The 24,492-nt window shown below is 44.6% G+C and overlaps 1 protein-coding gene across 1 annotated transcript; it reads right to left on the bottom strand.

The window, feature by feature from the left end:
• Positions 1 to 12,656: 12,656 nt before the first annotated feature.
• Positions 12,657 to 16,744, bottom strand: LOC111869446 (transcriptional regulator DEF1). The gene is made up of 2 exons (XM_023860989.2): positions 16,498 to 16,744; positions 12,657 to 14,136 (listed from the first exon to the last, which is right to left on the bottom strand). The coding sequence occupies exons 1-2, from the start codon at positions 16,498 to 16,500 to the stop codon at positions 13,192 to 13,194; spliced, it is 948 nt and encodes a 315-aa protein (XP_023716757.1). The 5' UTR covers positions 16,501 to 16,744; the 3' UTR covers positions 12,657 to 13,191.
• Positions 16,745 to 24,492: the final 7,748 nt, after the last annotated feature.

Here is a 24,492-nt window from a genome sequence, read left to right as displayed (position 1 = left end):
CATTGTAGCATTTGGCTTCGTTGTGAGATGACTAGGAGTTCAAACCTTGTCTTTGTGTACATATTTATACTGACTGTAGCCATTCTCGTCTCTATCACTAACAATGGCATTCTTCCCGAGTTTCTGCTGCTGGTGTGAAAGATCAGGGGCCACTGTCGGAATTAGTGGTTTCTTCTGATGGGCGTAAGAGACCTTCTGTGGCACTGTGGCTGCGGGTGGCTGGGCGTACTCTGGCTTTTGGATCTCGCCACTTGTAAACCCCTCCTGGTACAACAACTGAGGGGGTTGTTCGGGCTGCGTGTCTTCGAAACGAGGATAAACCGCCTGTTGGGGCGCCCGGAAATGTTGAGCAGGGTACAGCAGAGTTTGTAGGTTCAGTCCATGAAGGCCTGCCTGAAGAAAAGCGGGAGAGATGCCGCCGTGATGGAAGACGCTGTTACCATTTGCGTCATTATTTACTCGGAGGATTATCACCGGTAGAATTTGAGGTCCGATATGTCCGGAAGGGTTCTGCAAGAACGCCACTGCGCTGCTGCCAGGATGCTGGTACAGTAGCGAGTGCCCGTGGAAGTTTCCTGCAGCTAAGAATGGATTCAGAACGTTGTGAGATGTGACAGCAGTGAAAGGGTTATGTTGTGATGCCAGAGAATGTCCAGTGAAGAAGACTGGGACATTTTGAGATGGCCCTGAAACAAAGGAAGATGCATGGGGAGACCCAGAGCTCGGGAAGACGTGTGCCCCGTTGCCGGACGAATGACCGGGAACAGCAGAAAATCCTCGGTAAGCAGAAACCTGTTGGTATGACGGTCTTGCGAAGTAAACATGTTCTTGAGTGTCTGCGTGTTTGCCCGTGGGGTAGTTCTGAAGTGATGAGTGACTGCCGACACTCGAGGAGGGCGCCGTGCCTTGGGGTCTCTGGCCTACCATCGCCTGCTGTTGCTGGTACTGGCGCTGCCGGCTGTCCAAGTGTTCTGCCGCAGTCCTCACTGTCGAGTAGTGGCGCAACTGCTGGTACGGGTACGTTCTAAACTTGTTCTGGGAGTTCGGCTGGTTAAAACCGTAACCCAAGCTGCCCTCAACGGTTCTCTTGCTTTTACTGGACTCTCCCGCGACGTCTGTCTCTGTCGACGCAGTGCTCTTAATTTTCTCTTCATTGCTCTTATCATGTACTATTTCTGAGTCTGCAGATGTTTCGGTAGTTGTTGAAATTGAACCGCTGGTTTCGGGCGTAGTTAAACAATTAGTTATAACCAACACAGAGAGGAAAAACAAAAAAACATAGAGAAGTGAAAAAAAGACAGCTGCCCATGTTAGTTTTATATTATTATTATTATTATTATTATTATTATTATCAACAATTTAACATGGTTAATTGTAAGATTTATCACTGCCATAACGCAATTTCAGGTTACCATGAGAGCGAAGCGCCAAGAGTAGCATGTGACATAAATGTAAGTTATGTAAGAAATCATGAAGGAGCGAGTAGCACTTCTTCCAGTGTCACATGTCTATTCTGTGAGTACTGATAATATTTTCTTGCGTATATGCGAACTGTAGTACCTTCTTGAAAATTTCGAAAGATGGACAAGATGCGAATGCTGATGTCTGGAAAGGAAACTTGAATTTCGAAATTCTCAGGAAGCAGACGAGTCCTTTGAGAGCGTTACTTGTGCAAATGTTCGCAGTTTCTTTGTTCTGCAGTTTATATCTAAAGAATTTGAAGTTCCCCCGCTTCCGGTATAGAACGTTTCAAAATTAATGCATCATATGAGAATTATTGAAGGGGTATACATAAATACTTTGTGTCACAGAAGCTTAATAAATTCTGTTTAAAAAAGTGTTTCATTACAGCATACGTCGCGACTGCTACGTGTGTCCTCTACCCATATTGCGACCAATGAGAAAGGATGCCTTCTCTAAGGACATCGAGCTACCCTGCCTTATTACCAACATTCATTACCAAGCCCATTTACCCATCAACTAATCTCATTCTCTACTATTAATGGCTCTACAGCCCAGTGCTTGCCCTGGCCGCTTCTTTCAATTTCCTAGCCTTAGACACAGCCGGTACGACTCCTTGGACGGGGGAACCCGTCGCAAGGCCGCTACCTACGCAGGACCACACAAACACAGAATGAACGTAGACATTCATGCCTCAAGTGGAATTCGAACACACGATCCCAGTGTTTGGGAGGGTGAAGACATTTCACGCCTTAGAACGCGTGGTCACTGTGATCTGCATTAATCCCATTTATATGAAACTAGTTCCACCTTAATATCCCTGTGGAATAGGTAGAGTCAGGCTGCGGTCCTCTTGATAGGAGCATGTGTAGCCTCAAACGGAACGTGTGTGTTCATGTATTGGTCACTGAAACCTTTTCTTTTATATTACTAACAGAAATGAGTACCAGGAATTAATTAAATGATTTTCCTGGGGAGTAAAGCGCGGCCGGCACGTAAGGCTGACAACCTTACCGCCATCTCTGAGCCGATTGTCAAGGTAATGTGGGACCCTTAACGTCTCACAACCCTATGGGCCTTCATGGCCTGGTACAGGGATAGCTTTACTTTTTTTACTTTAACTCGAAGATAGATTGATACATTCAGTATTCAATGCTTTTGTGTCTGACGTCAGCAATTTAGAGTACGGAGTTTATTAATGTTGAGGTATAATTTACAAAAATGAACGAAGAGGCATTGTCGGTATAATGGCAATGTGTTCCTGAGCAAGACGTCAGTACTTTCAGGAATTCTCAATGTTACAGTCGTAAGAGACGGTATTTCTAAACCAAGCATTTAAATCAAGTGGGTAGGAAATACTTCTCTTGACAATGGAGACAGAAGAGTAAATATTTCCACACGGGAAGTCATTGCTCAGAACTCAACATCGCCATTTTACAATATCTGTACACTTCAACCGATCGCCTCAGCAGTCTAGTGGTCAGAGTTCCTGGCTACAGATCCGGTAGTCCCGGGTTCGATTCCCGGCGCTACCAGATTTTAGGAGAAGTAGTGGGTCTGGAACGGGGTCCACTCAGCCTCGTGATGATAATTGAGGAGCTATTTCAAGGAAATAGCAGCTCCGGTCTAGAAACCGAGATTAGGCCGTGAGGATCCGTTGCGCTGACCACGCGACACCCTCTATCCGCTAAAGTTGGCACTAATTTCGCCGACAATTGGCTGTCGTTCGGTCGGTATAGTTCGCTTGCGGACCACAGGCAACGGAGTTTGTTTTGTATACTTTAACCTCATATTTTCAGAATCATAATGAATATGGCAAGATATTAATTAATGCATAGAGCGATCGAGGGGTTCAGGAACACGGCAGAAGACGGAAAGGATACCAATTCAGTGACCTCTAGACCAAGTCATAATCTCCCCCCCCCCAAAAAAAAAGTTTATAAAAAATTTTCAAAGACGATTTAAATATACTCATTTGCAAGGCCCATGGACTCAGAACAGATTCAAGAGTACAATCTAATAAAATACGTCTGATTAAACCTGTTCTAGTGCTGGGTCGGAGGTTCTGTACTGTAAACAGTACCATCTTATGGGATTTAACACAATGTAGACCCGTGGAAGACCACCGAAATATCAGAGAAACGTACAGCCTCCATCTTAAAGGTCGAACCTAGCAAGTATCCAGCAAGAAGCAGGCAGCAAGCACAGCTCTGGTTCACGGCGTCTCCTTCCAAAAGACAGTGCCTTTCAAGTACACATTCGCCGAATCTCACACGATATACATAACGGAAACCTTCGTTGTTCTCCAACCCTTCAGACTCGACGTTCTCGAAACTTACCAGAATCTTCATGGCTGTAACAATGTCGCCCAGTCTTGTTCTAGTCCTCCCCGTGAAACACTCTGTGACGAATCTCGTTATAAGTGACGGTTATATAGCGACACTTCCATCTTGTGCGCTTATGACGTACCCATCCTGAGGATGTAATCATCTCCGATATGCCTCGAATTTACTGTCAGCTTTCTCCTCGGACCGCGGCATAATTTGCCTCTCTCTCAGCCACCTGACACATGGCGAACACAGAAATGCATGAAAGACATATGTCCACTAATTTCTGCTGTGTAACCAGTCGGCTGGCAGTAAAAGCATCGTTAACAAATTGTAATGAGAAATTGCTTGACGTGCAAAATTGATGAACTCCTCTGATATGGAACGATATGATATCTCTGCACAAAGTGAGGCAGACATTACAAGTTCATGGTTACAGAGCTGAAGTACCAGTTCTATGCCCGGAACATAGTTTCTTTCCTCGTCCATATCAACATATTGTGACGGAATAATACAGTGCTAAGCAACGGCTCGGTAATCACGTTCCCGCTGCAACGAATAGGGATAACACAGAATATCGGAGGAACCGTTTGAGATGGCGGCCTATATTCAGGCCGCCTGGAAGTTATAAAAGAGTCGTAGGAATGATTCGTCAGACAGACGTCGTTCAAGGCAATTCAAGGTGTGAGCAGGAATTCTGCGTTAGTGAGTCGCCACAGTGGAAGAGAAGGCACTTGTAGCCATGTAAGGAATGAAGCGGGTCGCAGTCATTGAATGTGAGCTGTCATAATTCGTTGCCAATAAACACAATTATCAAATCCAGAACACATTATTATTAGTCACGCAACCCCGATACGTGACAACACAAAATACTAGCTGGCACTAAAAATGTAAAGCTATCCCTGTAACAGGCCGTGAAGGCCCATAGGGTTGTGAGACGTTGAGGGTACCACCTTATCTAAACAATCGGCTTAAAAATTGCGGTAAGGTTGTCAGCCTTAGGCGCCGGCCGCCCTTTACTCCGCAGGAAAATTATTTAATTAATTCCTGGTACTCATTTCTGTTAAGAGGCTGAGTCGACCCCAGGGCCATAGTGCGGCCGGAAGGATTAGATCAATTGAAAAAATCCAATAACCTCATCGGGACTTCAACCCGCGACCTTCCGGCTTGTAGCATAGTGCCTCTACCAACTACCGCGTGCCCCTAGCTGACACTAAAGAAATGGAAAGAGCACTGTCTTCTAGGTTTTAACATAGCATAGTCCAACGGAAGTCAACCGACGCTCAGGAAAACGCATTTCCTCCGTCCTCAGACTAAGGGTGATTTCAACAAGAAGCCAGCAGGAGAAGGCGAAGTTTTCGGCATGCTTCCTTCTGGTTTCTTGTCTGGATAAGTCTCTGACCTAAAGACGGAGGCAGTTCGTTACTCTGAAATGTTGGTGGGCTTCCATGGATCTACATTGCATTAAATCCCAGAAGATGGTCGGTTAACATCTAGCGAAGTACGTGGTGTTGTATCCCAGAAGCCATCCCTGAGGTAATCTCAGGACCAACACAGAAATTAAACTGCCCTCGCATAGGAATAGGAGGAAAGATTCGCAGCCAGACATACAGCAAGGTGATTTCATAAGCTTCATAAGACTAAAAAATTAGGGGGGAAGCAGAGACAGACTGACAAGACACAGACAGAGAGAAAGGTGATTTCATAATAAGGCAAGTATACTAACAAAATGGCTACTTCTAACACTTAAAATGGAAGACATTCTTCTATGTAACGAATCAATCTGTTTGTACGCATGTTCTAATTGTCTTAATTTTCGTACTTCTTTTGGCTTATTTTGGACTTCACCCATCGTGTGGCATGTAAAAGACAAAAGACCACGACGTTTCGGAGACTGGATCTGTCTCCGTCTTCAGGTGGATACGGAAGGATAAACCTACTCAGTTGGGCATGCTAGAAAGAGCTAGTCTCAGTCACTGGCTAGCTCTTTCTAGCGGACCCAACTGAGTAGGTTTATCCTTCCCTATCCACCTGAAGACGGAGACAGATCCAGTCTCCGAAACGTCGTGGTCTTTTGTCTTTTACATACCAGACGATGGGTGAAGTCCAAAATAAGCCAAAAGAAGTACAGTATACACCATCGTCAGAAGCCTTTCAAGTCTATCTTAATCTTCGTGTTTGGCATGAGTTTCATGCTTATATGGAGGACATTTCGTTTTCACCATTTTTGAGACTCCTGCAGGTGTGTCAGATAGGAACTGCACTTGCCTGTCTTGACAGAAGACGCAAGCTTGGCGTTCGTCTTTTAGCCAACAGGGAATACGTCACTGTACGGACTTGCTGTGAGTCGGCATTCTGAGCGGGGCCCCTTCACAGCGTTCAGACCAGATTTGGGGCCCACCCAGCCTCCTATCCAAACAATACCGGGAGCAGTTTATAGGCGTAAAGCGGCCGAAGTGTCATACTGATCACACACATCCATCTATTGTTTAGGTTAAGAATGGTGGAGCTATACCTCCACTCCATCACAGTCTTCATGGCGTGATGTTTAAATTAATTGTTTAAGGGGAAACTACTGGGCTACTGGGATTATAAGGATGCAGAACGTAATATCGCTCGGAACGCGTAGTTTGATAGAAGCAAGCGTATATTTCGGAGGAATATATCGCCTCCATCTTCAGGGTACAATAGTAAGCCAAACTAGAAGCAATCAGCAGTCAGGGCGACAGTAACATATGTAATTTTATGCCAGACTACACGGCGTCATATCCTAGAACATGGTACTTTTCATAGCCACCGCCGTGAGAACACCAATTCCAACATTACATCAATTCATCATAATAACTGCAGACTGCGATGTCGCTGGGAGCTCGTGCCTGAGGAGGAACATGCAACAAACAGCGTGATCTCTTGCGGGGTTACGAGTATTTAACGGTGCTATTAGTATCCAGACTACATAGCATCCAGAGCTATGATGACAAATGAATGGTGAATTAGGAAGGAAGCGATCGTGACCTAATGGAGATATTAATCCGTAATTTTCCTAGAGGGACTGAAGAAGAAAACGACAAACCTCATTCAGGACAGCCGTTGTCCCGGAAGATACTCGAACTGAGAACTCCCCGAATATAATTCTTAAGCGTTACCGCCATGCAAACTCGCTCAACAGGTAGCTATCCTAACGGCATGTTAATTCTGCCTGGCGCACGAGCAGTAAGGTGTATATGGGGCGTGAATGAAAGGCTCCACGAATTCTGACCTCGGAATGAGATGATTCTGAGAGATGAGCTGGGACCTAGAGCCGGTCAAACGAGAAAACCGACGCGTTTATATTTCGGTGCTTTACCGGCATGTCTCGGCATGAAATTATAATCAGTATTCCACAAAATAGCCGGTCACGGTAGCCGAGCGGTCTAAGGCACTGTCTTCGCTGGCTCGGAAGCCGAGATCGTGGATTCGAATCCCACTCAGGGCATGGATGTTTGTGTGCGTTTTTCTGTGTTTGTGTACAGGTAGAGACCTTGCGACGAGTTGATCACCCGCCCAAGGAGTCCTACCGAATGTGTAAGATCTAGAAAAACCGAAGTGAACGGAGAAGTTCATGGAGGTAGGCCTAAGCCCACTGGGGCTGTAGTGCCAAAGGGGGGGGGGAATTCCACAAAATAAGCATATCCACATCCCCACCCATGATTCATAATTACATTTGAACAAACGCAAATACACAAGAATGTATTTGTGTTACTCCTTGTCAGTTCGTGCATCTAAAATACTTCTCTGTCTCCTCCAGCCTTGTGGATTAAACCCTTTGGCCCGCTCTAATTAAGAATTATTTATTGAAAGTATGAATCAATTAGATATTTGAAAGGTCTCACAAGCGGGCACTGTGATCGATGCCTATAAATTAGTTTATTTTATTTTGGAACAAAGAAAAAAGCCAAATTGAGTAGGTCGTTATATAGATTCACCGAAATGTTGCTGTAAGGGATTACCTTTCTCCTGTTTCGTGTTAGAGGAGCTATGTATTACAATCGGGGCATAGAAACTGGCCTCCTGTTTGAGGTCTTCAGCCTTTTCCTCGCTTCCGCAGTCTGCCCTGGTAAATGCTGAGACAGCGCCTTAAATTGGGCCATGACTTCTCTTCTCCACTTCCTTTCCGATCCAGTAATCAACCTGTCTTTCAAATGTGTACAGCCTCAATCATTAGAAGTGTCATTAAACAAGCCAAGTGGAAACAAACGAACTTCCACTTGGTGCGAATGCATCGGAATTAGAAACTGTATTAGCGACTGAAGCAACTCGTTTGAAAGTCCACTGCCTCATGAGTCGGAGAAAACCTGCCCCCGTGCCACTTTGTGCAACACATATAGCACATGTCCTGACGTAGCCTCGAACCCGGACCGTCGTGGTGGGAAATCAGCGACTACCCGCCTGAGCTATGGCACGGCCAACTAAACTCTAAGCCATGAAGATGTGTGCAGGTGTGAAGATATATCTCCAGGCATTCATAACCTCGGAACTAAACGATAGCGCGTGATCAGCTTAACGTTCCAGTCCGTTCCTTGTTCTTTATCTTACACCGCTGTCAGCATTACGACTGTATGGTGTGGGGTGGTAGGATGGATAATGAATGAGTTGAAAATAATTTGCAAGGATCGATCGAAGAGAGCTCTTATTCTTGCACTTGCCTCGAGTGTCTGATGAAAACAACGAAAATCTTCCCGTGTCTCAGCTGCATTTTGAACCGAGCCCCTTCCAACTACTAGCCCTCAGTGTTACCGCTACAGTAACCTGATCAGTTCCAGCAACTTTATTCCAAGGGAAGTGGTCTCAGGTACCCATTTTATAGGAGGCTGGGTGGGCGCCAGAGTGGGTCTGGAACGGGGTCCACTCAGCCTTGTGACGATAATTCAGGAGCTATTTTAAGGAAATAGCGGCTCCGTTCTAGAAAACCGAAACTGACGGCCCCGGGGATTCGTTGCGCTGATCACATGACACTCTCTATCCGTTAAAGTTCGCACTAACGTCGCTGACAAGCGCCGGTCGCTCAGTCGGTATAGTTCGCTTGCGGACTAAACCCACGGAGTTTGTTTGTTTGGGTGGGCGCCAGAGCCCGCCTGAATATAGTGGGGAAGAAAAGATATTTGTGCCCCTGGCGGGAATTTAACCCCGGCTGCCCAGTGACCAAAACCAAGAAATCAATTTCATCGCGCATAGAGGCGTGGATTCAAGGTGAAGTTCACCTGTGTCTCCAGCTGGCTTGCAGTCACTTGAACTTGTGCTGTGAGGTCGTGTTTACATTTCACGTCCATTGAACGCGACTCATATGTCTGCAGCAAATCCTGTTTGAAACGTCGGGTCATAGCCAAGGTCAATGCGACTAGTAAGAAAGTGCTACTGACCAGTAGCGAAGTGCTTGTCCTTTCTCCTTTTTAGAAGAAGAAAGTTTAAGTTGCACTTGTTCTGTAACAGCTCCAAAGAAAATAAGCGTACTTCAAGACGTAAACTACATGCCGCGAGGATGTACTGGAGAAAGGAGATTTACCGCCATCATTCTTGACCTCGGGAGTAGCCGGAGGTGAATGGCCAGCTTCACGCCCCAGATTTACTTTTTACCCCGGGGGAGGAGCCTCAGGTACCATTGGATAGGAGGTTGGGTGAGCCCCAGAGCCGGTCTAGACCGTCTAGACGCTGTGGAGTAGAGAAAAGTGTTTTGCCTTGATAATCGAACAGCGGCCGGGAATTTCGCAGCGCGTCGCTATACCGACTAATCTGTACCGGTTCTTTAAGACATCGGACTAGTAACAAAATCCATCTACGCTACTAATCACGCTAAGACATACATCGTGTAGGCAACATTACGAAAGAAAAGTCCTGTGTAAGTACGTCTGAATTTTCCACAGGCGAATGAATATCGGTGTGTGTTGAAAATAGAATCTAGTAACTTTCTAGTGACATAGCTGTACATGCCACCCTCTGATGGTGAGATCCGCTTTCCCAGAATAGATGGGATGTACGGAACTTTAGAACAACGCCCGAACGGGTTGGTGTAGCGGTAAAGCTCCACATTTGTATACGGGAACTTTCCTGTAACAATTTTTCGTGATCATTGACAGTCCCTCGCCGCAAACGCCGGGATAATACCTCGATTGGTCAACGATCGCGTGCTTCAACTTTCAATACTTCATTAGTCCGTCATTCTACCACTGGACTCTACATTGTTTAGCTACTGAAAGCGTCGTAATGCAACCGAAAGAAGAAAAAAAAACAGACGAATTACAGACCGGAACCTGAGGCCATGCCTCAGGTATCACTTTCGTATAAAGTTTCAAACCCTGTTCTGTCGCTCTAAAACAGGTTCAAGTCTGTATGTTCGTGCATCAATGCATGGAACCAGCGGGGGTACATCAGTTGTACTGTGCCCTGGATTCCATGCGGATGCCACGGTTCTTTCTCACCAGCAAATGGCGCCAAACTAAAAGAAATGTACATTCATCTAAGAGGCTGCTTCAGTCTTTACAAATAGGCGGCTGCAGGGATTTTGCTTCTTCCGTGTCGTTAGGTCTGTGTTTAATGACAAGAAAGTACGAGTTTTTGGTCCATCTCAACATACCATCCTGATATATGCCTGCAAGAGCAGAGGAAAACCACGACCATGTCAGGTTGAGAGACAGATCTGCTGCGACACGAAACTTATCCCCCCCCCCCGAAAAGAAGTTCAGTGACTCTAACGTTTTATAACGAAAGAAGCAGTTGAGTAGATTCGGGAAATCTTACCCTCGAATCATCACTCCGAATTCTCTTACTGAGGACTTCGTGGTTTTGTTAAGTCTCTGAACGAACTGACTTACCGCAAACAATGCCAGGACCAATTCCTTACATGTCATTCAGTCATTATCATCCACTGTTAAGGTCATAATTTATGCACAGCCAAAGGGCCGGGACATTGCAGTTGGTATAGCGACTGGTTATGGGCTGAATGACCGAGGGATTGGAGTTCGGGTCCCAGTAGGATCAAGAATGTTCTCTTCACAGCGTCCAGACAAGCTCTGGGGACCACCCAGCATCCTATGCAATGGGTATCGGGAGCTCTTTCCCAGCAGGTAAAGTGGCAGGGGTTTGAAGCTGACCACTCACCTCCAAATAGTGAAGAAATCAAGAAAATATGGATCTATATACCCACTCCCCCATAAGTCTTCATGGCGTAGTGCTAAATTAGTTAAGCACAGAGACAACTTTACCTTTTACACTGCAACATGAGCTGATATGAAAGTGTAATTTTATTGTAAAAAGTCATATAGAAACTGAATCAATACAGATAACACAACATATATACATAAACATGAACACATTGTCAAAGCCTTCAGCGTGTCACGAACGGAATGTTCCGCCTACATCTGTAGAACTGGAACATGTATAGGGTTCAGCGTCAAGCATTGTTACAGAGTTTCCACCTGTACTCACACATGAACTTCAAATTCAGTTTTGTTCTCATACTTACTGTGAGCTGCTCAGAAATAAATTAAAACACCCATCACACGATTACTTTAGCAATCATTTAAATTGTTCGTCAAACACTTCTTCTTCTTCTTCTTTGTGGCACTCTACGCATTTGCGGATAATCGAAGTCATTACTAATCCATTTTCCTGAAGTTATTTCAACTTTCCTCCTCTCCTAGTTATAAACCGTGGAAAGAGGTATTCAGTATTATACTCGTAGACCTTCATTCTATGAGTTGTAACGCTTCGACTCCTCGAAATAGATATGTTACAAGCTGAAATTAATTTTGCGTACTATGATTCGTTGTTCTACATTAATTTAGTGTGGCGTTGGGTGAGGTGCAATGACACAACTAGAAAGTATATAAACAAGAGTGAAAAGTGAATCTTCACATTGTAACCCTTTCCCTGTCGGTAAACTGACAGCATTAAAAAGTTTGTCAAATCTCCAGAGACGAGAGGACCGATACATAGAGGCTGGTTTCGTGTTCCATGTACTTCAAATATACGTCAAAAGATGGCAGAGCCAAACAGCATCTTTAGTTTATAGTATGCTTACATATACCGCTTGTACGAAACTGTACGACAATTCTGCAGTACTGGGGCTCGCAATTAAAGGGTTAAGGACATTTCTCAGTGAAGGGATCAACAAATGCTACAAAAATCGCATTCCTGAGACTGGATTGTCAACAGATACTTTTGGAATGTAATAAAGGCAACATTGTCATGAGAAACACGAAACGGGGATGGAGGAAAACCTCACGCATTCTTAAACCCGAAACTAGATACGAGAGACTTGTACGCCATTTCTCAATCTTTACTGCCGGAAACTAGAGATTTATTTACACAAATGCATGGTACAGACTGCTGTGAAAAGATGCTTTCAATTCAATAATTCTAGAGCTCCTTTTTAATTACCCAGAAAAATATTCGCTTTCCTCTACAACTTTCTTTCGAAATAATTGTCGACTAGACACATATTTAGTGGGATAATTTTCCAAATCTACCTTGAAAAAAAAACCTAGGCTTCTTCTTTGTAATTTGTATGTATATTTCCCTTGGCACTACAGCCCCAGTGGGCCTAGGCCTACCTCCATGAACTTCTCCGTTCACTTCGGTTTTTCTAGATCTTACACATACGGTAGGACTCCTTGGGCGGGTGATCAGCTCGTCGCAAGGCCTCTACCTGTAGACAAACACAGAAAAACGCACACAAACATCCATGCCCTGAGCGGGATTCGAACACACAATCTCGGCTTCCGAGCGAGCGAAGACAGTGCATGCCTTAGACCGCTCGGCTACCGTGACCGGCAATTTGTATGTATGAGAGAAATCATCATAGACACTTCCATGATGGAAAAACACATGGTGTTTAAATTCACTGTAAATATTGAGTTATATTGAAATATACATATAACAAAGTTTTTTTTTTTATTATTTTGCTTCTCCTTTGCGCGATCATCTCACTTTCATTGCCTTCGTTCAAATGCATTTTCTTTGAGGTTTATTTTACATCGCACAATATATCTAGACTACATACATTTAAATGGTAGACTGATGAATTTGAAAGGATTTGGAAGGAAACGGTCCTGGTATAATTTAGGTAATATCCCGGAATATGCGTGGAGGGATTAAAGAAAACCACGAAAAATCTCAGGCATGATATTTGAAGTCCCAGCCGAGATTCGAACCGAGTATGTCCACCTCTTCACTAGACTGCTCGGCCGTAGAGTCATTCAAGTGAAATAAAGTGAAGGGTGAAAGGAAACTGATGGGAGTCCCTGTTCCCTGAAAGTATGCCAGCCTACAAAAGATGGCTGCAGTTCGATAAGTGGCGCGGACCTCAAATCAGCGCTACGGTGCACATTACTCAATTCCAAAGAGTCAAGTGATGAAGTCACAGAACCTAAAACGGCCCGGGTCCTTGCCTGTAGCTGATACCAGGACTGGGGAAGTGACGTGTGGGGAAGAGGAAGCTCCCTCCACTTGTCAAAGCTTTGAGAGAAACTGACCCATTGGACTTGACGCCGGAGCTGAAGACTGGTCTCTGCGGCTTCGACTGTTGCTGCTGCAGTGCGTTGTAAGAATTGATCCCGTCATTCGTCAAAGAGACGGAAGGCTGTTGATCGTAGAGGAAGTCCGGTTCCTTGCCTTGGTACACTGCCGCTGGGATGGTGGTATAGCTTTGTAATTCCTTGGGGATGGGATTGTAGCCTTGTTGAAGGGTGTACACGGCACTTGCTGCTGCTGGTGGTTGCTGCTGGTAGGCAAGCTGTGACACTCGCAGATCGTGTTGTGGTGGTGTGTTTGCTTCTGAGGGAAGTGTGGGAACTTCCTTCTGGGTAGAGGAATGGACAACTTTGGGAGGTCCAAGGGCTGTAGCCGGCGGGTTGCTGTAGATCAAAGGCGTTGGGGGAGCTCGCACGAACTGGAAGCCACTGTAGCCACCCGGATGCAGGTAGAACTGTTGAGGCTCGATCGGTATGCTCTGGTGTTGAGGCGAGATGTAAGCAACATGGGGCACGATGCCTAGATAGTCCCCATGAAGACCGTTATTTGTCAGGTACAGTGCTACAGCGCCGGCTGTTGGCGGAGCCTGGAACTGCACCTGAGGTTGGTAAGCCTGCAGCTGCTGATGGACCGGGTAGTTGAGTTGCTGATTGCCTGTGTATTCTGGGTCCCTGGCCGGCTGTTGGGGCTTGACTTGCTGTTGTTGTTGCTGCTGCTGTTGTTTCTGTGCCTGTTTAGCCCTTAGGTAGTCTCGCTCAATATCTTCAAGTTTTACTTGCTTTTCGACTGCCAACGTCACATCCATAAAGAGGATGATGGCAAGCAGCGCTGTGGGAAAAATCTGAAACAAAGCAGAACGGTCATAGAATATTTGTGCGGCTTGTAGCAGGAAGCAATTTCGGTTCTCTTGAACAAAAAACAAGATAATGAAACCAGGTCCTTGTACATTTTTTTTTTCGGAATCACATGCAACGTAAATAGCATCGTCGGTCGCTACAGCTTCAGTAAATAATTCATGAACCAGCCGTCAAAGGCAGGTTCGTGTTGGAAACAATGGCACAGTACTGGTAGTGTACACATAGCTAAACCCGTTTCTTGAAATCGGCGAATATGATAACAGGAACAGCATTAAAATTCATAACTCCCAGGAATCAAACCTCTTTTAAGCTTATTATGACCGCCTCCCTGGTCTAGTGGTCACAGTTCCTGGCTACTGACCCAGAGGTCCGGGTTCGATTCCCGGCGCTACCAGATTTTCTGAGAAGTAGTGAATGTGGAACGGGGTCCACTCAGCCTCATGAGGATAATTGAGGAGCTACTTCGAGGAAATAGAGGCTCCGGTCTAGAAAAGAAATTAACGGCCTTGCGAATCAGTTGTGCTGACCAAGCGACACCCTCTATCCGCTAAAGTTGTCACTAACTTCACCGACAAGCGGTGGTCGCTCGGTCGGTATAGTTCGCTTGAGGACTACAGGCCACGGAGTTTTTGTTTGTGAACATGAACTGAAGAAACGACACTTTCCGAAGATGTGGAACATCAGAAAGTTTTAGGAATTCACATTACGTGGCGGTAGTGTCGCTGCAAACTTAGGTTTTGGCTCGGCTGCCATGTACAGAATGAAGGTAGGAAATTAAGAAAGACAATGGTAGTGTAGCGCCTAGCGACGATTTTCATTAGTGTCTGATGGTAATGGACCCTCAAAGATAATTTAGACAGAGAAAAGCTACATTTTCTGACGATTTCGAGCGGAAAATAAGGCGTTCGACTGCAGGAAAGCAACGAATCCACAGCGTAAATTGATGTAAGAAGAAAAACGGGTAAATATAACTAGTGAGGTGACAATGAAAAGGCATATTTTAACATGACATCTGTCTGTTTAATTATTAAAATGAACACATGATAAGAGAAATTTCTTTAACGTATATTATCATAAACTGCCAAAGATCACTTATGATGTGCATAGCCACATATGACCTCAAGAGAAACTGCTCTTGAAATGAAATAAAGTGAATCAAACTGATAGGCTGCCGGTCACCGTAGCGTCTACAGGTAGAGGCCTTGCGACGAGCTGATCACTCGCCCAAGGAGTCCTACCGAATGTGTAAGATCTAGAAAAACCGAAGTGAACGGAGTTCATGGAGGTAGGCTTAGGCCCACTGGGGCTGTAGTGCCAGGGGGGGGGGANAACTGATAGGCTACTCTGACTCAGTAACAGGCGTACTGTGTCAGAAACACCTCTGAAGGTCAACCGTACCTTTAGAGATTTACCTCACAGAAGAAAACCTCTGTGTGCAATCAGATTTCCGGTACGGTGATTTTGGTTTCAGCTGTATTTTGAAAAAGAATCTAGTAACTTTCTAATGATGACGTAAAGATCATTATCATCACCTGGTGATTATGCACCCTCAAAGATGTTGCAGACACAGCAGAATAGTGGTACAGGTTAAACAGTGTTATTACGTTTTCCCGGAAAACTCGAAATAAAGATGAAATTCGACATTTCGAGTGACATGAAGTCAAGCAGGCTGATACGTGTTGAAGGACTAAAATCCCGAAATAATGAAAGAAATATACAAAATGAGCCGTATTTTTGAGAAGCTAAGAGTTACTCAGCTACAAAGTCCGAGAATTTAGCTGAATCCGAAAGCTCATCCACATTTTCTTGACCTCGGCACTAGCTGTAGGTGAGTAGTTACCTAGATCCACTCCGCCATACGCCTTCGTGGCTTAGTGCTTAATTTGTTGGGCACAGGAACAACTTTACCTTTTTACCTTTACCGAAAGCTCATTTCTATGTCCACAACAACAGACCACTGGTAACTAAATGCGAGTATCCATAATCTCAGGCCCTCAGCCAACATGACAAATTTAGTCGAAATAGGGGCAACAGTGACTAAATGCATACTGAACAAATAAGCGTAGACATACATTTCTTCATATATAGATAGCCTGAATAAACTTGTCTACAAAAGTTTGAGCTTGAATATCATGTAAGTACTTAATACAATTCTGACTCTGCAACGATTCCTCAGACTTCCTCATTACCTCTTTATTTCACATCATATCGTGACCCATACGAGTACATATTTGCAGTAGAATTAGTGTGTTCATCTCTTAAATTTAAATGTTTCGAAAATAAAGAAATACAAATAACAAATATTTTGATCTGGATGACATAAGAAAGAAGCACGTAACACATACCATTGCTGCCAAGTCCGTAATGGCGACCTCTGTGCTGAACTGAGGCCTGTTTGCTCCGTCAGGAAATATATAGAGCAACCACAACTGGTCCACCCCACCCAACCTCACTGCCTGAGCTCTAACTGTCACACGATCTGCTATATGTCTAAAACATGTCTAAATCATCTTTCATGTTGCGTCATCATCAGACAGCGACGCAGAGAGTTACTAGATCATGTTTTCACCACACGATGCGAATGAAGATCTCCACACCGGAGATCTCGCTGTCCACACGGGACTTTTCTTGCTTGCGGTTGCCTGCTCTGGACTCGTCAGTAGATACAGCGATGGGTTAGGTGGCCGGAGAATCGGGTTTCAGTTCAAAGTAGCACCAAAAGATCGTTCTCTTCTCACGTAGACAAGTCCACCCAACCTCCTAACCAGTGGATATCCCAGCGGTTGCGCGTGAAGCTTACCACCCTGTGCTTAGAAGACATACGGGAGAGTTTAGGTATAGCTCCATCATTCCTAACCTCGGCATTAGATGAGTGGTCAGGTTCATGCCCCGGCCAATTTACTCCCCATGGAAAGAGTCTCCTGTGCCCATTAGACAGGAGGCTGGGTGGGCGATAGAGCCGGTTTGGCCGCTGTGGAGTACAGAAGAATTTCTTGTTCCTGTTGAAAACCTGATTTTGGTCGTCCAGCCCGTTGTTGGACCGACTGAGCTATCGCGGCTTTCATCTTCCGTGAGGTTATCTACCCAGTGTACAGCTTGGCATCAAAAATATTTGAGACGCAGCAGCAAAAACAGCGAAGAGAAGACAGATAACATTAAATCTTCTATCGTGCCTAAAATATTAGTAATGAAAATTTACATATAATTATAAATCATTATTTATTGTATAACTGTCACACAGTACCGTAGCTGGTTGAGGCACTATGCTACAAGCCGGTAGGTCGCGGGATCAAGTCCCGATGAGGTCATTTGATTTTTTTTTTTAAATTAACATAATCCTTCCGGCCGGCCTATGGCCCTGGGGTCGACTCAGCCTGTAAGAGAAATGAGTACCAGGAATCAATTAAATAATTTTCCTGGGGAGTAAAGCGCGGCCGGCGCGTAAGGCTGACAACCTCACCGCCATCTTTGAGCCGATTGTCTAGAAAATGTGGGACCCTAAACGTCTCACAACCCTATGGGCCTTCACGGCCTGTTACAGGGATAACTTTACTTTTTTTTATACCTGTCAACACATTATTTTCAGTAGATGGAGTTGCGGTCTAGGACGGCACGTGTGTGTAACCATCAGGTCCTGTTTTTAATTACAAATATTGTATAATGTACATTGCGTAAATTTACATGTAAGCCGAGTGTGTCCACTGATGTCATATACTCGTATTATGTTACTACATACTTTATTATATACTATAGTGGGATCCGATTTTACGCCATTTCTTAGTACCGGCTACTTTAACATTTGAATATTTGGGGTTAATTTCTATTTGAGACAGATCTTATTTAAACATATATAATTGGGGTTGACATGAATACAATAAACATTATCTATACAGATTCACACAACAGACTGTAACAAAATGTGAGTTTATATAAATATTACTATTCGAATGTGATGAATATCCAAGAATCATAGACTACAATTCAAGGAGCATAAATGCCGGTCCCTCTGGCCACGTGAACGCTTGAGTAACTCTCGGTTGGAGCTCAGTATGCGGGAGCCTTAACTAAAACTTACAAGCCAACCACAACTTTGATTTCAATAGAACAGAAACACATATTTACGTGAACTTGCGTGAAGGCAGGTTCGAATACCTCCACCGTAACCCTGCGAATCGTAGAAGGCGATGAAAAGGGAACCCGGTGCCTGGGGGTATAACTGGGGGACATGAATACAGGGACCTAGTCCTCCAGGTTGGGAATTGGACGCAAGGCTGACGACCTTGCTCTGTAAAAACTTAACTGTTGGGAGATCCAAACAAGTGAAAACCGGACGCAATATGGAAGATTCTTCTAAGGAAGGCTATGGCTCAAAACGGGCGGTCTTGCCAATGATGATGTTGATGATTTATATAAATAATTTTATATTTAAATATATAATACATATTATTCAGAAAGAAATCTATTTCCGGCATCTTTTGTAGCTGTAAATAACATAATATTAACTAATATTTTCGCCAAATTACGACATATACTCTGTATACTTGATGCAACTTCGAGTTTATTAAGAACTGCATAGTTCCACCTTTCTCTTTAAACGGTATTAAACCTTGCCTTCTTTGCTCTTTTACATTTCTTGCGTTTGCTTTACATTGAGAGAAGCTTCTTGTCCGCAGTGAACACGCGGCACTGCAGGCATTTCTGCTGACAAAGCACATTAATAGTAGAAGGTGCTACACTTTCTGTTGCATCTGTCTGTGGCTCTATAGCCCCTGTGGACCTCGGCCGATATTTCAGTTTCTTAATCCGATACACAATCAGTAGGACTCCTTGGACGGGGGATCAGTCCGTCACAAGGCCGCCACCTACACACAGAACAGAAACACAGAATAAACGCACAGACATCCATGCTTCGAGTGGGATTCGAACCCACGATCCCAATGTTCGAGAGGACAAGACAGTTCATGCCTTAGACGGCTCTGCCACTTTCCACCGCGGCAGCACGGGTTCGATCCGCCCAACGGTTTAGGCGCTGATACTGGTCAGGACAGACGGACGGGCATAACGTTTGCATAAGGCGTTGTTTTCTGTTTTGTGAAAGACCACCTAATCTGATATACGGAAAACTAAAGGCTGTAGCGATTTCGTTGAACTGTTGCCTGCATCTTGACGGGCCATACTCGGCTATCAGATTCTATGTTTGTTCAAACTCAACATTACATTTCATTAGAACTTGTAACCTAATTTCTCCGAAAAGCGTATCGCAGTTACTCGTGTCCTGTGAGCTCTTTGAGTTGCCATCAGCTTTCGAAATGGCGTGCAGACATATATTTTCTCTCCAATTCAACAACCTGCTCTCATTTTAGGGGTCGCCGACAGGCAACTGCCGCGCCCCACACAGGCTTCTGTCGCTTTCACCGCCTCGCCAGCTCTAGTCCGCTGAGTTATGAGGCGCAACTGACTCGTAACTCTCACAGAAATTTGTTGCAATGTCTGTGATAATTTTGTATAAAGACCACAAAACTAACATAACCTACGCAAACACACTAGTCTCTTGGACCTGTCTCTGTCTAAAACATCTCTGCAGGTACGTCAGATATTGATTACGCAACCGTAAGGAAGAGCCGCGATGGCTCGGTCGGTATAGCGACGGTCCAGGGCGTCTAGGGACTGGCCGGCCTCCAGCCTTCTTATCCAATGGGTATTTGGGGCTCTTTTCCCGGGAGTAAAGCGGCACATGCGCTAAGATGATCACTCACCTCCATCTAGCGCCGAAGTCAATAATGGTGGAGCTATATATCCACTCCTCCATACATCTTCATGGCGTGATGCGTAATTAAGCACAGAGACAACTATACCTTTACCTTTCGGAATGGAAGTCCCGCGTGTTTGAGACTTCGGTCCCGACCGTATACTGAGAATATATTTCTTAAGTTTCTAAAGACAACAATGATACAAATCACTACCTGATGATGAATAATTTGTTTAGTGGTAGCTAATGCGTTTCACTTGCGTACGAGAAGGACCTGGTTTGAATCCTAAGCTGAACAGAGTATCCTGATTGAATAACGCCTGAGGATTAGACACTATCATTTCATTTGCAGTTGAAACAGTATCATGAACCCATGAGACAAGCTCAAGCCTATACGTAAGATGACAAATGTTCCGTCACAGGCGTTATTTGCGGTTCACTGAAAGATGCTGTCAGCATCTCGGATTATACAGTGTCAAATGACAGAAAACTGAATAATTCGATGGAGCTGAGAAGGCGCCAGTCGCTCTGCTACTCAAGAATTCCCGAACATTTTATGGGTCCATGTTCACAAGAACCATTTACTCCTGAGCCAGTTCAGTGCAGTCCATATCACTACATCCTATTTCTCCAAGATAAATTTAACATTATCCCCTCACCTAAATCCAGGCCTTCTTAGTGGTTTTCTTCCCTACGGCTTTCCCACCAAAATTTTATATACAAATCTCCTCTCATGTAAGCATCCTACATGTCCTGCCCATCTCATCCTCCTTAACTTTATCATTATAAATATAATTGAATAAGAGAGCATTTGTCGGTCACGGTAGCCGAGCGGTCTAAGGCGTGCACTCTCTTCGCTCGCTCAGAAGCCGGGATCGTGGGTTCGGATCTGTTTCCTGTGAGGTACGAACTGAATTCTTATATATTATTCTTATACACTGCCGGTCACGGTAGCCGAGCGGTCTAAGGCGTGCACTGTCTTCGCTCGCTCGGAAGCCAGGATCGTGGGTTTCAATCCCACTCAGGGCATGGATGTTTGTGTACAGGTAGAGGCCTTGCGACGAGCTGATCACCCGCCCAAGGAGTCCTACCGAATGTGTAGGATCTAGAAAAACCGAAGTGAACGGAGAAGTTCATGGAGGTGGGCCTAGGCCCAATGGGGCTGTAGTGCCAAGGGAGGAAGGGGGGAAAAAAAAAGGCATTTGGTCGAGTTAAGCAGAAGCGATATGGAAGGAATCAGCCTGCCTTAATTTGACACGTGTTGGAAATGAGGCTTCAGAGCGACAACTATTAAAAATACTATGTTCTCGGACGTGACGCCGTGTAGTCTGGTAGATTGTTACTAACGTTTCGGAGTAGTTACTGCCTCCATATTTTGTGTCCAACAATTAAGACAAGTAAGGAAACAGCTGGACGCAACAAGCACTATGGCCGATGCGTGTTCGTTTATTGCTTGGAGGCACGTTCCTCCGAAACGTCGGTGGACTCCTACCGGCCTACACGATCTCACATCCCATAATACGAGTATACTACTTTTCATAACTTCAGGTAATTTTTAAGCATCTTCTTGGAAGGAGTAAGAGAAACAGAAGAACCTGTCTGGATAGTCGATCTCAGGGCGGAGACATCAACTCGGAACTTCCTGAATAAGGAGTGCTGCCCAGTAGGCCGCGACGCGGGTGTGCGGAGGACAGAATCCTGCCTGGGGCAACTGTCCGCAAAATAGATGCTGCCATACAACAGAACTGCGACCCGTGTTCACTTTCTCACGAAACCTGTTTACGCTGTCCACACATTTGTTACTTTCTATAAGAACATCTCACTAATTCGAATGCACTGAAAGGCAACTTTCCTGTAGCTCCGACAGAGTGTAGGAACACTGACGTGAATGCAAACACAAGGATGTCCTCTCACCAGCATTGCTTCATCACCGCACAGCGCAGCAAAACAGAAGCTACCTCTGCGATAAAGGCAGCTAATCTAAAATTTGTACTGGTTCTTCGTGCCAACTGCATGACATGAATAAAAGGTAAATATATCCCTGTAGCAGGCCGTGAACGCCCACAGGGTTGTGAGCCCTACGCGCCGGACGCCCTTTACCCCCAACAATATTACTGGTACTCATTCCTGTTAGAGGCTGAGTCGACCCCAGGGCCATAGTGCGAATGGAAGGATTAGGTGAATTGAAAAATTTCACCTCATCGGGACTCGAACCCGCGACCTTCCGGATTATAGCATAGTGCCTCAACCAACTACACTGTGGCGTGCCTGATACACTGCCACAGTCAACAAGTTCGTGGAATTGCCGCAAAGCGTCGTACGGGAATTTACTGCCAATATGTTTCAACAGCTATATCAACGTTGGCAGACTTGCATAGCGGCCAACGGCAACTTTTCTGAGGGCCGATGTGGATCTGCGTAAGTGTATGTGAATACCTTGTAATATGATGTGATAAAACCACATTCCACGAACTTAATGACTCTACCACGTGTGTGTACATACATATATATATATACACACACAATTGGGAGGGGGCGCAGAAGTTTCACATGACGATAACGCTTTACAATCGTATTCGAGAGATGGTCGGTTCGAATCTCGGCCGGGACACCGGCCAAACGCTAAGATAGTATCTCTATTAGGTCAAGATGGCTTCCTTCCGCATTTATTTTTTTCTAATTCGCTTAGTGAGGGGTTGAGTCCAACTGGGTCCACTCGGCACGGCGGCCACTGATTGGCCTATTGTAGCCCGCCCCGGGTGATTATGATGATGGAGAATTTGGTGGAATAAAGACTGGCAGGGAAAACCAAAGTACTCGGAGAAAACCTGCACAAGCGCCACTTTATCCACCACAAATCCCACTTGACCAGACCCGGGATCGAACCCGGGGGGGAAGCCAGCGACTAACCGCCTGCGCTATGGCGCGGCCCTCCTTCTGCATCCTTTCCAAACCCAAATTCAACAATCCTACTATTTCACGTGACACGGTTTAATACACGTCGAATGAAGAACCACTGAGGCATCGTGAATATCAAGACAGCTCCATCTGCTATTACACGAGGAAAGTTGAGATTCTGAATGTCAGTTCTTCATAGCTGCCATGGGAGTAGGGAGTAGAGGGATCAAATGAAAAAGCAACTCTGACAAAGCCACTTTGCCATGTGCAGACATATATTTTTGACTGCAATAATTTTTACAGGTTTTTACAATTTATATGAGGTTACTTGCTATTAATACTGATACCAGACCATATGTTTGAAGTGGATTTGATATTAATTTTGCATTAAAGATTCTCCCAAACACAATGGGAGTTTGTGTAATTTGACTGAAAATGAAACAGAGAGTAATAGACAATTACAGAGAAAGTTGACAATCAATTCAGTTGTAATACAACATGAGAATGGATACATCTGCAGGAAGAGCAACTTATAAAAATGAATTACTTCGACAAATAAAATGAATAAACAGGTAGATATCTAAATGCCATACGAATTTACGTTACCAGCAGTAACAGTATCATGGCGAAATACACAAAATACAAACTACTTATCCTAAATGCAAAAGTCCCAAATATGAGAACATCGATACACCCCTATGAAATCTGCACTCCAGTCAGACCAACTGTAAACTGGTGTAATGCCCCAGTCTAAACACTATCAAACTTATTGTTAGATACCGTCAAATTGGATTATTCTGCATCCACAGGGAGGGGGGGGGGCAACCTTGACCTCAATTTTAACAAAACTGTCACGACATGAGCCAATTCTTTCTAAGTGGACAATATGTAGCATCCACAACTTTTCTTTAAATTTTAGCTGTTTTAGCGACATCTTTGGTAATCTGAGAGATGACATCTAGCACAGACTATAACTTTGAAGTAGGAGTGCCCTAAGCTCTAGCCACGCGTATTATACGTCAACTTGCTGTCGGAACTGCCGTTGGAGCTCTATGAGCTATAATCGTCCAGCAAGATTCTGGGACTAGAAACCCCCTAGTTTTCAAACCTATCCCATGACATGTTTTAGGGAGCTGATTTCTTTGGAAAGTTGTACCTCAAAGGAGCTGATGGCTTCAGAAAATTGCTCTTGATGGCCAACTTCTGATGTATACAGATGCCAGGCTGGCGTCACACATTCACAAAAATTCTTAGTTAGAAAATTTGTTCCATTCAGAAATGCATGAAAGTTCTCACTATGTAAAGGATTACAGTAAGCTACTGTACTAGTAATACAATAACTGTAATATTATTAAAGAGTAACATAAACAGAAAAGTTTACAGTTAACTAAATTGTGCAATTAGCTCATAAATGATTTAATGGAAGCAGGCCTGGAAAAATGCTCTTACATCATAGCTCTTATCATGATGATATTTATTTTGGTACAGGGCCATATTCAGATACTGAGATTAAGCTATGGTGGGTTGCACTGCCAACAGCCACATGAAGACCGGGGGGGGAGGGCGCACGCACACACACACACACACACACACACACACCCGCGCGCTGAAAAGGAAAGATTCAGACGCAAATCCAACATCACATGTATTTAAGAACAGTTGTGTTTGGTAGTTCACATTGCAAAGAAGTGTC

The sequence above is a fragment of the Cryptotermes secundus genome, unplaced genomic scaffold (assembly GCF_002891405.2).
Source record: "Cryptotermes secundus unplaced genomic scaffold, Csec_1.0 scaffold1053, whole genome shotgun sequence".
Classification (NCBI taxonomy): Eukaryota; Metazoa; Arthropoda; class Insecta; order Blattodea; family Kalotermitidae; genus Cryptotermes; species Cryptotermes secundus.
This window is presented reverse-complemented; position numbering and strand designations above follow the sequence as displayed.